At 41.1% G+C, this 16,108-nt stretch overlaps 1 protein-coding gene across 1 annotated transcript in view; it reads right to left on the bottom strand.

Moving 5' to 3' along the window:
- Positions 1-10,105: 10,105 nt before the first annotated feature.
- MFSD4A (major facilitator superfamily domain containing 4A) overlaps positions 10,106-16,108 on the bottom strand; it is a 40,998-nt gene continuing 34,995 nt past the window's right edge. Inside the window, exons 9-10 of the mRNA XM_047752858.1 lie at positions 14,173-14,293; positions 10,106-12,302 (exon numbers count right to left, since the gene is read on the bottom strand). Of these exons, the coding sequence (XP_047608814.1) occupies positions 12,247-12,302; positions 14,173-14,293 (177 nt within the window). The 3' untranslated portion in view covers positions 10,106-12,246. The remainder of the gene's footprint in view (positions 12,303-14,172; positions 14,294-16,108) is intronic.

Here is a 16,108-nt window from a genome sequence, read left to right as displayed (position 1 = left end):
ATTTATTCCACACTAGGGTGGATTTTCACATAATTTTTTTTTCTTTTCTTTCTTTTAAGGGCTGCGCCCATGGCATATGGAGGTTCCCAGGCTAGGGGGTCGAACCGGAGCTTTAGCTCCCAGCTTGCACCACAGCCACAGCAGCACAGGATCCGAGCCATGTCTGCCACCTACACCACAGCTCATGGCCATGCTGGATCCTTAACCCACTGAGCAAGGCCAGGGATCGAACCTGCATCTGCATGGATGCTAGTCATATTCATTTCCGCTGAGCTACCACAGGAATTCCCTCACATAATTTCTAAAATAATTTTTTCTCTTTGGTTTGTCACAATGCTTTCGTGATGTAATATCCCTCATGGCATATCTTGTGTGTTCAAACAAAGGTGGAAACCTCCATTGATGTAAAAAAAATTTATACATGATGGAAGAATCCAGAAACCCTCAAAAGGTCACCTTTAAGCTTTTTAGAATTAAAGTATAGGTTTAATTTTTCTACATTTTGGTGGTTAAAATACAGGAATAGTAATTTTTTTTTAGATTTTGATGGGAAAAATATGCCCAGGAAACTATATAGTAAAAGGTACTGGATTTTTTTTTTGTTTGTTTTTTTACACTGAATTTTTCTTTACACCCAAAGAATTCCTTAAAGATTTGCATATTATGTTAGAGATCAAAAAAGGCAGGACTGACCATTGAATCTTTTCACACGGCACAATTTCTAGTTTTCTCTGTATGATGTGTCACTTAGGCTTGGAGGGGAATACAAATCAGAGGCTTGGAATTTGGGAGCTGTCACTGCAGGCTGTTGAGATTATCCTTCCCAGCTGGCATTGTATGATGTCCAGTCTAAGGACATTGTTTCATCCTGATCCCAGGATTTGTGTTATGATTCTAGAATTCTCCAAGGCCGTTTCTTGTGTTGCTAGTGAATTTATGCACATTAGAGGCACTCACTGACATTTCGGAAAAGCAGTCTCCAACCTTTCTGAACACTCATCTTGATCAATAAAAGGTTTTGAACATAAATCCCTTTTGCAAATTCATATGCTGTATGCTAAGTTATATATTGCTGTACTAAAGTCATATGTACATTATAAGATATCTGCAAAACAGAAAATAAGGGCAGCATAAAAATATGTCTTGAGTAGATATTCTGGTATCTTCTTCCTGCACCCAGCAGATTGTCTTGTGCCCCGCCCCTCACAGTGTGTACTCTATTTTGAAGACCCCTCACGCAAGGTATTCTCAGTCTAATCTTGAAAAACAAAAATGTAGATGCTTTGGTTGTGATATATGGGGAAATCCTTTCCATGTTTGATCTGACTTTTATGTAAAATCTCTGGAAGAGATATAGGAATTTTTCAGGAAAGCTTGTCATCTAACTTTCTGAAGATTCATACTAATTCTTTTTCATCACTTGCCAAATAGCCCATTACCAAGTATTTTCCAGAGCTTCACGCATATGATTTTTGACAGCTTGTCATCTCTTTCCTTTTCATATTAGGTGTGACTTTATAACTTCTCTTTTATTTGCTGTTCACCAACTTTTTTTTTGACCTTATTAATGTTATATTTTACCAACAATTTCAGAACTATTTCAAGTTGCTTTATGTTAAAATATGTAACAACCTTCATTTCTTGCTGCATTAAGAAGTTTTAATTTTTTTAATTTGTAAATTTCGGCATCTGAAGAAATACTTTCTTGATGGGCCTGTTCTGTCTATCACTTCATGTACTGTATGAAATGTATTATTTACCCGTACCAGAAATCTAGAATTGTGGTGAGGTGCCACTTTTAGGTGTGTCAACAAGTATGGTGACCAGTGCAGGTCTCTGTGCAGAAGCCTGGAGCTCAGAGTGAAGGACCACGCAGGAGAGCTTGATACCTCACCAGGTGTGCAGACTCTGATCTGAAGGGCAGAAATGGAATCGAGGCGGTAATTGTTCAGTTCACAGTAGTGAATCAGAGACCAGTCATAGCTGTCGTGAGCAGGTACTCTGACCAGAGAATGAGTTGGATGGAAAATGTTTGATTAATTTTCTTTTTGGTCTGGGGTCAACAAGTAAGTGTCTTGTTACTTGTAATGCTGCTGGTGTTCTACCTGAAACAAGGTGCCCTGTGACTCCTCTCTGTCATCAGAACTCTGCTTGCTGACGTTGAAGTTTTAATCTTAGAATCTAGAATTCTTGTGGGCTGTGGTGTATTAAGCAAGAAGGTGGTTTGATTTCATTTCTTGTATTTGGTGGAATCTGTGAGGCTACATGTCATGTTTTTACCTGCAAGCTGAGCAGATCGGAAAGGTGAGCAGTTGATGTGGAGTGTAAATGTTCCATTTGACTCTGCCAGTTTCTTTAAGCTACTTTTCTGGAAAAGAACTTGTGATAGATTGATAGCCTACCAGAAAATAGTGATTTCCAGGGTGCTGCCTTGCACACTTAGCCATTGTGAAATGGAACCCGGAGTGGTTTGTGAGAGGGAATGTCGGATCTACGCTTTCTCTAGAAGCCAGGAAATTCAAGCTGTTGTTATTAATAGCATTTTAATTTTTTTTGCTTTTGGCTTTTTAGGGCCGCACCCGCAGCATATGGAGGTTCCCACGCCAGGGGTCCATTCAGAGCTGTAGCTGCCAGCCTACACCACAGCCACAGCAGCGCTGGATCCTCAACCCGCTGAGCAAGGCCAGGGATCGAACCCGCGTCCTCATGGATACTAGTTGGGTTGGTTAACCGCTGAGCCACGACAGGAACTCCTTAACATCATTTTAAATGAAACCTTTAAAAAGAGTATTTCTGAAGGATACAATCAAACAGTGTAAGTCTCCTAAACTTTAATCTTTTGAGTATAATATACATCAGGAAGTTTTATGAGGTTAAAATTTTTATTCTAAAATATTTAATTGGGAGACTAGAGCACTTAAGTCATTCTGATTTACCAGCTGAGTGCATATTTGTGTGTGTGTGTGTGTGTGTGTGTGTATATTGATGTGTTGACTGAGTATATGTTTGTGTGTATGTGTATAAATAAGTCTATTTTTCAGAGGGAACATATATTCATCCTAGTCTAGGATGGTTCCTAGGCTATTTTATACTCGAACTTAAAAAAAATAAAAAAAAAATGGCCGCACTTTGCAGTTGCCACTTTTTAAAAACTTAATGCCTCGCACATTTCAGTTTTTTTTTTTAAATACATAGAATCATAGGCCTTAAAAACTAATTGCTTGTCAATGTTTTAGAAATACTGTACAGAGCTCCATGTAACATACTCTAAGCAAAGTCATCTTAAAACTGTTGTCTTATGTTCATGTTGGTACTGAGCACATAAGGATGTTCTTTCTTAAAATTTCTACATTTATCTTTGTGTAAAATTCTTGTTACATTGGGTTCTAGGTTTCTCAGCAAGGAGGATTATCCTGAAAGTTGTGTTTCTAAAATACAGATTTGACCATGATAGACATAGTACTGGAGGAATTCTGGCCTTGTAGCCTCATTTATCCTTTTGAACTGTACATAATAAGCATTAGCAGAAAACCTCAGCGTATCTTGGGCTGAATGTTCTTCTCAACTTTGCCTTGTTTCCCATAAGGGCCCATTCTGGTTCTTGTCCCCTCCAAGGATTATGAGCCCTGTGAGGACAGGCCTGGGATCTTCTGGACGGGGTGGGGGTGGGGAGGTGCCCCGTGGCTGGACCTGGGTTCTAGCCAGTGGCATCATTCAAGCTTGCCTAGAGTTCAGGGGTGGGAATGCCATAGGTTGATATGAAATCAGTTGGCACTTTGGCGGGGTGGGGGGGGGAGGGCACCGTTATTAGCACTCTGTAGTTTTTAATAACTGGAAGCACTTAATGATGATTTTGTTTGTTTTCAGCTTTCGGATATTGAGGGTCAGGGATTTAAGGCTTCTTCCTTGTTAATGTTTTCTGGAATTTAAGACTGTTTGGAGAGGGGCTAAATGGATTCCCCAGTGAGCCGGTCTAGGCTCTGTAAGGTATGTTCTTTTGGCTAGGAGATTTTAAAATAATTTACAAGCTTTTACTGATGTGCTTTGTAGAAAGGTTTGCCCTTTAATGCTTTGCAGTTGGTGGATTTTACTCAACTTTGTGAACTCGCCAGCTTTGTTTCTTTTCTGTTTAATCATTGTTGCTTCTTGTCTGTCATGTAGGGGACACAGTCCCTTCTAAGACATTTCATACTTTTTTGATGGCAGTATTACCAGTGGCCTTTATGTGTACGTTACATTCATTGCTTATGAGATAATGTAGCATATTGTATGAACTGCACTGTTCAGTATTACTGAAGTTAACTGAGATACATCTGTGTAAAGATAGAAATGAGTAGTTAGTTTTTGATTACTCGAGACCTGTTTATTTGGTTTGGCCATTAGAGCTTTCCTAATTGCAGTCAAATGTATTTCTTCACTTTTACCTTCTAGCAGTTTCATTTATCTTTGTGGGTAGGAAAGATTAAATATGAAACTTAGTGCTGTCATTTTGCTACTCGTTGGCTTGGCTTTGGTTTGAGGCAAATAAAATAAACTAAAATTGGTTTCTTAGAATTATGCCCTTTTCACCAGATAATCAAGCTGGCTTTCAAAAAAAGCATGTAATTTTGTGTTCTGAAGAACAGACTAATAATTTTTTTATGAGCTCTAGTGGATCAAGTGTAGACATCACTTGAAAATTAATGTTAAACTTTTGATTTTCATCCACCCAATCTATAAATCAGAAAAAAAGCATATGTCTGCTATGGTGTTAACACAGAGATGTATTCTGGTACATCAGTGCCTAAGTTTGGGCTCCCTGGTAATAAGAACTTGTCAAGGTGCTTTCCTCAAACCTCGAGCCATTCACCTGAGAAGATCATTATTTCATTGTACATTTCCCCTCCGGTTTAGTTTATTGAAATCTATCTATCTCTCATAATATCTAGTATCCACTACTTTTGGATTAATAGAATACTTACATACGCCAGTGCATACCTACCCAAAAGACTGCATTTACTGTTACAGTGTCACTAATAACGTCTTGATTTTTTTTTTTTTTTTTGGTCTTTTTAGGGCCGCACTTGCAGCCTATGGAAGTTCACAGGCAAGGGGGTGAATCTGAGCTGTAGCTGCCGGCCTTTGCCACAGCCATATGGGATCTGAGCTGCATCTGTGATTTATATACCACAGCTCATGGCAACACCGGATCTGTAACCACTGAGTGGGACCAGGGAATCAAACCCGCATCCTCATGGATACTAGTCAGGTTCGTTACCCTTGAGCCACGATGGGAACTCCTAACTTGTTTTGATTAATCTCAGTGTAATTTATATTAGGGAGACCGTCAAAGTATTAACATTGCTTTTCTTTCTTTTTCTAAAAAAGCAATTCAAATGATGGTAACTGCTAACATTTATTAAAATGACATTATTATTGATGCAACTGGAGAGAAACTGCCACATCTTCTCGCTAAGCAGTCTGACTTAACCTGTTGGGAATCTAAGGGAAGTTGTTTTAGGGTGATTAGCGTGTCTGTAGCCAGAGCCTTGAGCTCTACATGCATGCATGTGCGGCAAAGAAACTTTAGAGTTTAGGTTGGTTGAGGAAGAGAATGCTCTAGCACTTTGAGGGCTTTATAACATGCTGCTTTTAAGAGGAAAAAGTGTAGTTGATACTCAGTGCATCTCCAGACATAGTAAGGGGTTGCTCTGAATAACCAATCAGGTGATTTTTTTTTCTATCGCTTTGTTTTATGCAAAAATATTATTAAATTCTATAATGACATGAATCTTTTTAGAAAGATGATACACTTAAACTATTTTATGTAAGAACTGACAGAGGAATTTGCTTTGTATAATGGCAAGCTGGCTTTAAGAAAGCATCGTTTCAAATTTACTAAAGTCCAAAATTATAGAGATATGTTAATAGATGTGCAACTAGATATGGACAATTGTATTTTTTTAAATAAATATTTTTAACAAAATGACTTTCTGCATTGATTACTTCCCTCCTTCCACATCCATTGGGGTAGTCTCTGTGTATTATATTTTCATCTATGCTAAGTGTGGGTAAGGAAAGTTCAGCTTTCCCAAAAGTTGTCACTAAAACCTGGCCTTCAACTGTTTGATGGGCATCTGCATTAAAACACTTCAAGCCTGGGTTGAGGTAGGTACTAAAAAGGGGAAATTGTAAAGTGATTGTTGATATAAAAAGGAATTAAAAGAATACTGACTGGCTAGAAAAATGATTTGCCATGTGAAATCTTTATTTTACTTATAAAATTGATTTACATTTTTATAAAGGCTTCAAAGTTTTAATTAATTCTTTTGTTTCAGCCCTTTGTAAGCAGCAACCGTGGCTTATTTCTGCTCCAGGCCCTGTTTCTTCATGTAGTTTTTGAGATTAGAAACTGGAGACTTCAACTCACTTAGCAAAGGTAGGCCTTTTCAGAACTGGGCTGATAAAATATGCACAGGGACAAGTTGGGTTAAGAGGTGGCAAAATCCAGAGTTCCCATGATGGCTCAGTGGTGAATGAACCCCACTAGCATCCAGAGGACGCGTGTTCGATCCCTGGCCTTGCTCAGTGGGTTAGAGATCCAGCGTTGCTGTGAGCTGTGGTGTAGGTCACAGAGGCTCGGATCTCATGTGGCTGTGGCTGTGGCTGGCAGCTACAGCTCTGATTAGACCCCTAGCCTGGGAACCTCCATATGCCACAGGTTTGGCCCTAAAAGACAAAAAAAAACAGTGGCAAAATCCGTGGTCTGCTTCATATCTAGGTGAAAATAAGTTAGAGTAGAAGACTGTTCTGCGGTGGACAGCAGTCCACTCGCCCTGGTGAGATGCCCCTTTGGATGGTGAGGCCATGCTCAGCATGGTTGGGTGGTTACCACTTGTGAGGATTCTCCTACACCAATGTGCTTAAAGGTGTTAACTAGAGCAGTAGTCCCATGAGGGCAAATAAGTTTGGGAAATGGGGTCTCTACCTCCTGGAGAGTCAGAACACGTATTAGACCATCAAAAGCTCTAAATCTTTTCGTTTACAAAGCCTGTTTCATCCACCTCTTACCTCTGACCATTGACCCATCCTCTTTGGAGAAGTATAATGTCTATTTTGCAATTACTTGGTGTTTCATAGACGCATGTCATGATACACTCACTCCTAATATTGGGTAATTTTCCAGGGCTGGCGTTATTAGGTAGGAGATAATCATTAACGGTTATAAGATTTCACATTGTCACCGCAAAGCACTGTGCTTGCTGGATAGACCCTGTAACTGAAGGGAGTCCATGAAGTTGCCTTCCCTTGGAATAACTCTACAATAAGAGGACATTATATACTGAAGAATGAAACAGGAACAATAATTTTTCCTTTTTTTTTTTTTTTTTGGCTGCATCCATAGCATACAGAACTTCAGTTCCCTGGCCAGGGATTGCACCCACATCACAGCAGTGACAATGCTGGATACCTTAACCTGCTGAGCAGGGAACTCCAGAACAATCACTTCTAACAGGTGTGCAAGTTAGGTGGCAAGCATTGGTGTCAAGGAGGTTGCTGGGACATCAGAGTTGATTTTTAGGAGTGTCATGTGTTTTGAATTCAGCATCCTTTGATAGAAACCCCTCTCCAGTCAAGGTCACCTTCATATTGCCAAACCCATTCATTGGCAGATGCTCTGTCCACAGGGGACCTTGTGGTAGCGCTGATTACTTCCTCCTTCTTAAGATAGTCTTCACATGCCTTCCAGGAAACCACATTCTCTCCTGAACTTCCTCCCGCATCTCTGGGTGCTTCTCTCTTTCGATCTGCTGGATCCTGTTTTTTCGCAGTCTTGCAGAACCCCAAGGTTCAATCTGCAGTCTCTCTCTACAGTCGCTCCCTAGATCATCTCATTCATTCCCACAGCTTTAAACACTCTAAAGTAGGTGACCATGAAATTTGTATCTTTAGGCTTGACTCTTCTTTGAAGCTCTAGATGTTATATCTATCAGCCGCCTTTTTTTTTTTTTTTTTTTTTGCTTCCTTGGCTGGGCCAGGGATCAAACCTGCGCCACAGCACCAACCCAAGCCACTGCAGTGACAGACTGGATCCTTAACCTGCTGTACCACAAAGAGAACTCCCTCTATCAGCCTTCCTGACAGCCAAGAGAGCATCGTAAAATGAACATGTCCTGAGACAACTTTTGAGCGACCTCTGCCGTCCAGTGTTAAATGGCCTTATCACATACCCATTACCCAAGTCAAATGCCTTGGGGTTATCCTTGAGGCCCATCTCATGTCCTACACCTAATCTATCAGCAAATTGTCACTTTGACTTCCAAATATACTTTAACCCACTTTCACTACTGATTTTATCAACATTGTCCAAGCCACCATCATCTCTTAGTTTATTGCAACTGTACCCTTTCTGGTGTCCCTGGTTTCATCTTTGACCCCACCCCCCTAGTCTCTTCTTCACACAACCACCAAAGTATTACTTGTAAAGCAGCTTGTGTCCCTTGCTTGCCCACAACTCTCCCAATAACCTCCCATAACAAAGAAAATCCATATTCCTACCATGGCTGATATGATCTGCCCCCAGCTGCCACTCCAACCTATTTCCTGCCACCCTTCCCCTTCCTGACTGCACTTAGCCACACCAGCCTGCTCACTGTTCCTCAGATACCATAAGCATATTCAGCAAAAGGCCCTCTCACTTGTTGTGTCCCCTGCCTGAGAGGATCTCCTTGGGTGTTGGGGTAGGTGCTGACTGGAGGTCCAAGGATGATAGGTCCTTCAATGCTTGCTCTCGCCTCTCATTTCAGTTTCTGCACAAAGGGTACAGCTTTAGAAAGGCCTTTCAGAGCATCTCTTGACATCCCTCTTCCCAAGCCCCCTTTCCTGCTTTGAACATTCCTTACGTTACTCTTCTCACTCACCCTGTGACATGTTACCTGTTTCCTGTCTTTGTGAGGCCGGGACTTCTATCCCATTCTCTGCTGTATCTTCCCCTAGATCGGCACCTTAAACCCAGCAGGTGGTCAGTAAGTTTTTTAAATGAATAAATGCACTGTTGGGAATGTAAATTCGTACAATCACTATGGAAAACAGTATGGAGGTGCCTTAGAAAATTATATATAGAACTATTATATGACACAGCAATCCCACTCTTGGGCATATATATATCCAGACAAAACTTTTCCTTGAAAAAGACACATGCACCCACATGTTCATTGCAGCACTATTCACAACAGCCAAGACATGGAAACAACCCAAATGTCCATCGACAGATGATTGGATTAGGAAGATGTGGTATATATACGCACAGTAGAATACTACTCAGCCATAAAAAAGAACAAAATGCCATTTGCAGCAACATGGATGCAACTAGAGTCTCTCATACTGAGTGAAGTAAGTCAGAAAGAAAGACAAATACCATATGATATCACTTATATCTGGAATCTAATATATGGCACAAATGAACCTTTCCACAGAAAAGAATCATGGACATGGAGAACAGACTTGTGGTTGCCAAGGGGGAGGGAGTGGGATGGATTGGGAATTTGGGGTTAATAGATGCAAACTATTGCCTTTGGAATAGATAAGCAATGAGATCCTGCCATATAGCACTGGGAACTATGTCTAGTCACTTATGATGGAGCATGATAATGTGAGAAAAAAGAATGTGTATGTGTAACTGGGTCACCTTGTGTTCAGTAGCAAATTGAGAGAACACTGTAAACCAGCTATAATGGAAAAAATAAAAATCATTGTAAAAAAATAAATAAATGAATTTTCTAAAAGATTTCTAGGTCACTGTGTCTTCCTTTTGTGAATCAGGTGTGCTGATTTCCTAGGGAAATCTGGGAACAGGGCGACTCCAAGAAGGAGATCAGGAAAAAAGCCCTCCTTGCTGTGTAACTGCTATTGAAGCCTGGTGTAAAACCTAGCTGCCTTCCCTTATTTTGATCATATGTAAGAGGAAACAGTGGTTCTCAATCCTCTCTGGGAGTTTTGTTTCTTCTAAAAAACCAGCCACATGAAGCTATAGGATGAGAATGGTCTGTCTTCAGGGAACACCTGGTCATTTGTTTCTGAGCTTATATAAAAGGTTCCGTGTCCTTTAGAATGGACAACACGCTTATTCAATTTAAAATATTTTATTTTAGGAAAGGTACTCTTAGATCTGTTTCCATCTTGTTTTCTGTAGTCACAAATTAATCATGATCGCCTTAGATGGAGCCATTGATTCTTCTAACTGTATAAAAAGGATGTTTTCTTGAAAAACCACAAGAAAAATATAGCTGCTTTCTATTCTCCCAGGTTAGTTACTCGCTATGGTTAGAATGCACATGTAATTTTGGCGGCCATCTAATACTTTTAGGTATTTACAGACATAGTTAAAACTCAGCATTCTTACCGCGCCAAGCTGCCTAGACCACCAGCTTTCAAAAGCATTTGGATCTGTTCGATTTACAATAAATACGTACCAAACATATGAACGATCTCCAAACTGCTATGGGGATGTTATAAAAATGGCTAGCAGTTGTTAAGCAAATTTCTATGTCAGGCATATAATAATCCCTTTACACAAAGTCACTTAATTCTTTCAGAATTCCTTTGAGGTAGGGCAAGTTTCTTTTAGAAATGTCTCTTTACAGATTAAAAACAAAAAGAAGCAAGGCTGGAAGAGCCTCAGTGATCTGTCCAGGGCCACACAACTAAAAGGTGCTTGAACCAGATCTCTCTAGGGCCAGTCTCGTCTCTGTACCATGACGATGGCAGGTGGAGCTGGCTTATAAGACGATGCCTGCAGTTCGAGGATAAACCTTTTAGTGTGGGGCCTGTGAAACACACCATTTGGACAGGCTACTGAGAACCATGGGCCACTTGTTTTGGATATTTATACATCTATTTACACAAAGTGCAGGTAAACGAATACACAAGCCGCTGTCAACAGCCGTTTCACTACTTACAGGAGTCTCGGCACTCTTACCCCGCCAAGCTGCTGAGTTTGCCTGCTCTCTCCATCCTACTGCCAGATCTGACCTGGACAGGAAGTGACACTCCTGGACAGACATAGCTTTCAGTATACCGCACAGCCTGAATTGTTCAGTAGTCCAGCTTTTTGTTATAAAGAACTTTGACATGGTATATATAAATAGTTCCCCCCGCCCCATAGAAGATGTAAAGTAAGATATCTTTGAGAAAGTCATCATGCTATTTCTATACCTTTTACATAAGCAGTAAGGAAAGCCGAACATCCATTCCATCCTCCCAGGCATCTTCTGGACCCATTAGCATGAATAGCTAGCAGTGGTATGCTGGTGTATCTTTATCAAATGGCTCTCCAGGGAGACAATAAAGCCACCGGTTATAGCTTTTGCCAATTTCTATGGTGTAAATACCCCCACCGTGGCTGATCTCAAGCCGCTAACAACGCTGAAAGTGGAGTTGGAAAGACACACACAGAAGCCCACCTTTACGTGGTATGTCTACCCTGCAGATACAACACACACCCTCAAGAGCATAGGTTTAAAAACAATTAGGGAGTGGTGAGTTTTGAGGAGTTGTAGTTAAATTCCACTAAAAACGAAGATAATCATTTCTAGGATTTAATGTTAAATAACGGCTGTGTCTAACAACCAGCTCTCAAAATGCAAGTGTAACAATTGGCTTTTATAAGCTGGAATGCGCTAGCCCAGCATACCACCAAATTAATGTCACAAAGGTAGCCAAGATGCAACTTTTCCTGCCCATGTTTTAGATTATAGATGAACTCCTGATAGCAGCTGCAGGAATTGGAGGGACTTTGGCCTATTAATAAGTAAAAGCACACAAATCCTTTGAGCATGCCAGGGAATAACTTCGGGTTTGTCTTGATTAACTTAAAATTTATCTACAGATAGCTCTTTATAATTTCAACTTATTTTGTCAAACTTCAACTAAGAGTGATCTTCAAACCCAGGGTGTGGTCCATGCAGGAGGCAGCCAATGGAGGGAAGCATCTAGCCATGTTCTTCCCTCCCAGTGGGTATCCCGGCCCGCTCTTACCAAAAGTCTGAGCCAGGGAAGGGGGTGGTCACTTGGATAGCCAGGTCAGCTTCTAATGATTTGCCCAGGGAGGACCCAGGTACCAGAACTCAATTTAATTTCTTCTACCCAACCAAGTGTCAGTGAAGATCAGAACCGAGGCATTGAGAGGTTGCCTCTGCTGCTACCCCAGCCTTCTTCAGCCCTTTGTTCGAGGGGCCAGAAGTCTTCGCCTGCCTCTTTCACCTAGTTTTACCTCTGGTAGCGCTCCAGGCTTTCCATTCCAAGTGGTTTGTCCTGGGGAGGGGCTACAAGAGAAGAAAACAGGTAGCATGTTTCAGCAGCTCTGATGAGTTGTGGCCCTGATGCATTCCCAGAGTTACCCAGGCTTTTTGTGTCTCTGTCGGTCAATGGCTCCAAGAAAGGCAGACCTACTAGTTCTGGCAAACTCTTAGTGGGGGCAGTAGGTTGAGACTAGTGTCTAGGGCTTGGGGAATCCATATTTCTTTTTGTCTCCTGTGAATAGGGAACTCATTGAGTATTACTTATTGGATACTCAGCAGTTTTTTTTTTTTTTTGTCTTTTGTCTTTTTAGGGCTGCACCCACGGCATATGGAGGTTCCCAGGCTAGGGGTCGAATCGGAGCTGTAGCCGCCAGCCTAGGCTGCAGCCACAGCAACTCAGGATCTGAGCCATGTCTGTGACCTACACCACAGCTCACGGCAACACCGGATCCCTAACCCACTGAGCGAAGCCAGGAATCTAACCTGCATCCTCATGGATGCTAGTCAGATTTGTTTCCACTGAGCCACGATGAGAACTCCAGCAAATATTTCCTTTTTGTGTGTCTTTTGTCTTTTTAGGGCAGCGCTGGGGCATATGGAGGTTCCCAGACTAGGGGTCTAATCAAGCTGTAGCCTCCGGCCTACACCACAGTCACAGCAACGCCAGATCCTTAATCCACTGAGCAAGGCCAAGGATCAAACCCTCAACCTCATGATTCCTAGTCAGATTCGTTGACCACTGAGTCATGATGGGAACTCCAAATATTTCTTTTTAAAAATATTTATTTGTATTGAGGTATAGTTGACTTATAATGTCATGCTAATTTTTGCTGTAGAGCAAAGTGACCCAGTCGTGTATATACATATTCTTTTTCTCATATTATCTTCCATCATATTCTGTCACAAGAGACTGGACATAGTCCCCTGTGCTGTACAGCAGGACCTCATTGTCTGTCCATTCTACATGTAGTAGTTTGCATCTAGAATCCCAAACTCCCAGTCCATCCCACGCCCCCTAGGACTCCCCCAGCACATCTTCTTGAATGGTAGCCTGATTGAAGGCCCCAGGCTGAGTGCTGGAGTGGACAACACCAATACCTGCCACCTTGAGTGTGAGGCTGTAGTGGGTGCGACTGGAAGCCCCCACACTGATGTTTAAAGGGAGCATATGGCCACCTACTGAGAGACAGGACTGGACCTTCAGCCGTTTTGTGATAAGTATGGATTCGTGTGAAGGGGATGAAGGTTCTGCCTGGGCACTTCCTCTGGAGACCTGGCTGCGTGTACAGCTAGTACAGCTGCTGGGACTTGGAGATCTCTGGGCGGAAAGGCAGGGAGGACTCAGGGTTATGAAAATAGCTTTGGGACTTCCCCTGTTTGGGGTCTCCGGGAGTGAGACTATTCTTAGGAGATGTCTCTTCCCCGAAGGGACTTTTCTCTGCCACTTGGCCCGAAGGACTTTTTGGAAAAGAGATTTGGACCAGTGTCAAATCCCAAACTGCAAAGAGATGGCCAATGAGGCTGCTGGGCCAAGTTCCAGCCAAGGAGGCAGGCTCTGTTTTTCAGTGCCCTGCACAGGCTAGAAAGTGATTCTTGGCCCGTGGTCCCACAGCCTGGTGGATGCAGGAAGCCAGTTCACAGCCCATGCCCCTCTCCCCATGGACAAACCATGAGTCAGCCTATCCCTTTCCCTCCTGCCCTGCAAGCCCCGCACAGACAATCGCAGGGCAGAGCAGGAAGAGGGAAAAAGGAAGCTGCAGAAAAATAAACATTTCCTTGCATTTGACTTGGAACAGAACATCATTCACGGTGTGCTAAGATCCACAGTATCTCCCACGCCCACCCCCACCACCCTGTTTTCCTCCTCTTGTGTAGACCCAGATTCTTTCCTTACCTGATGAGAATCCAGGGTGCATCCTGTGGAAAAACAGGAGCAAGATATAGAAGGTAAAAGCCAAGCAACCAAAGATCACGCCACAGACCAGGAAACTATAGCTGCCCTGAGCCTGGAATATCTGCCAAAGGGGAAAACAGAGATACAGGCCATCAAAACCTCACACGAAGATGTATTGGAGGAAGTGGGTTTCTCGGGCCTCAGCGGGCTTTTCAGGCAACTAGAGGCCGGTCACACCAACAGACAGAAACGCAGGTAGGAGGGATGTCTTGGCCTCATTTCAAGGTCATGTTTCTGGAGGTGGCAGAAATCCTGCTGTAAGGCAGGGGTTGAACCCAGTGAGCTCTGCAGCCCTTTTCAGCGCTATGTCCTGGAACCTTCTGAAAATCTCCATATCTTCCTGAAAACTCCAATCAGAGGCGTTTTATACTCTCAAGGCCTGATCAGAACTATATATATATGGAACTAAATATATATAGAACTATATATATAAAAAACTATATATAGAGAACTATATTATAAAACTATATAGAACTATTAAAATAGAACTATATCTAGAACTATATTATAGAATTATAGGACTATATATAGAACCATATTATAAAACTATATAGAACTATGTATACATAAAACTATATTATAGAACTATATTGTAGAACTATATATAGAACTATATTATAGAATTATAGAACTATATATCTAGAACTATATCTAGAATTATATTATAAATCCATAGAACTATATTATAAAACTATATAGAACCATAATATAGAACTATATTGTAGAACTATATACATAGAACTATATTATAATTATAGAACTATATCTCTAGAACTATATTATTATAGAACTATATTACAGAACTATATTATCGATCTATAGAACTATATTATAAAACTATATAGAACTATATTATAGAATTATACACATAGAACTATATTGTAGAACTATATACATAGAACTATATTATAATTATAGAATTATATCTCTAGAACTATATCTAGGACTATATTATAGAACTGTATTATAGATCTATAGAACTATATTATAAAACTATATAGGAGTTCCCGTCATGGTGCAGTGGTTAATGAATCCGACTAGGAACCATGAGGTTGCGGGTTCGGACCCTGCCCTTGCTCAGTGGGTGAACGATCCGGCGTTGCTGTGAGCTGTGGTGTAGGTTGCAGACGCGGCTCGGATCCTGCGTTGCTGTGGCTTCTGGCGTAGGTCAGAGGCTACAGCTCTGATTTGACCCCTAGCCTGGCAATCTCCATATGCCGCAGGAGTGGAGAAGAAATAGCAAAAAGACAAAAAACAAACAAACAAACAAACTATATAGAACTATATTACAGAACTATATATATAGAACTCTATTGTAGAACTATATATAGAACTATATTATAGAATTATAGAACTATATATCTAGAGCTATATCTAGAACTATATTATAGTTCTATTGTAGAACTATATATAGAAATATATTACAGAACCATAGAACTATATATCTAGAACTATATTATAGAACTATATAGAACTAATTATAAAACTATATATACAGAACTATGTAAAATTACATATATAGAACTATATATGTAGAACTATATTCTAGAACTATAGATCTCCTGAATGCTAGTGATCCCATTCCACGCAGAGGAGAATCCACCCTTGCAAAAACTGGGGAAACCATTGTTTGCAAAGAGGACAAAAACACAAAACCCTGAGGCATCTTGAAATATTTCAGGAACTAGTTGAAGGCCTGCTTGATGGAGCATACTCACTACAAGAAGAAGCAACTGGGGATCCTAATTCTGACAACAAGGAGGAATTGCTTGGCTAATTGGAAGTGACAGAAACTTTGGGAGAAAACAACCACATATCAAGGATAATTATAGAAGGGAGATGGGATTAAGATGGCGGAATAGAAGGACTGGAGCTC

The sequence above is a fragment of the Phacochoerus africanus genome, chromosome 11 (assembly GCF_016906955.1).
Source record: "Phacochoerus africanus isolate WHEZ1 chromosome 11, ROS_Pafr_v1, whole genome shotgun sequence".
Taxonomy (NCBI): Eukaryota; Metazoa; Chordata; class Mammalia; order Artiodactyla; family Suidae; genus Phacochoerus; species Phacochoerus africanus.
The sequence above is the reverse complement of the archived record's forward strand: the minus strand, read 5'-3'. Positions and strand labels throughout refer to the sequence as shown.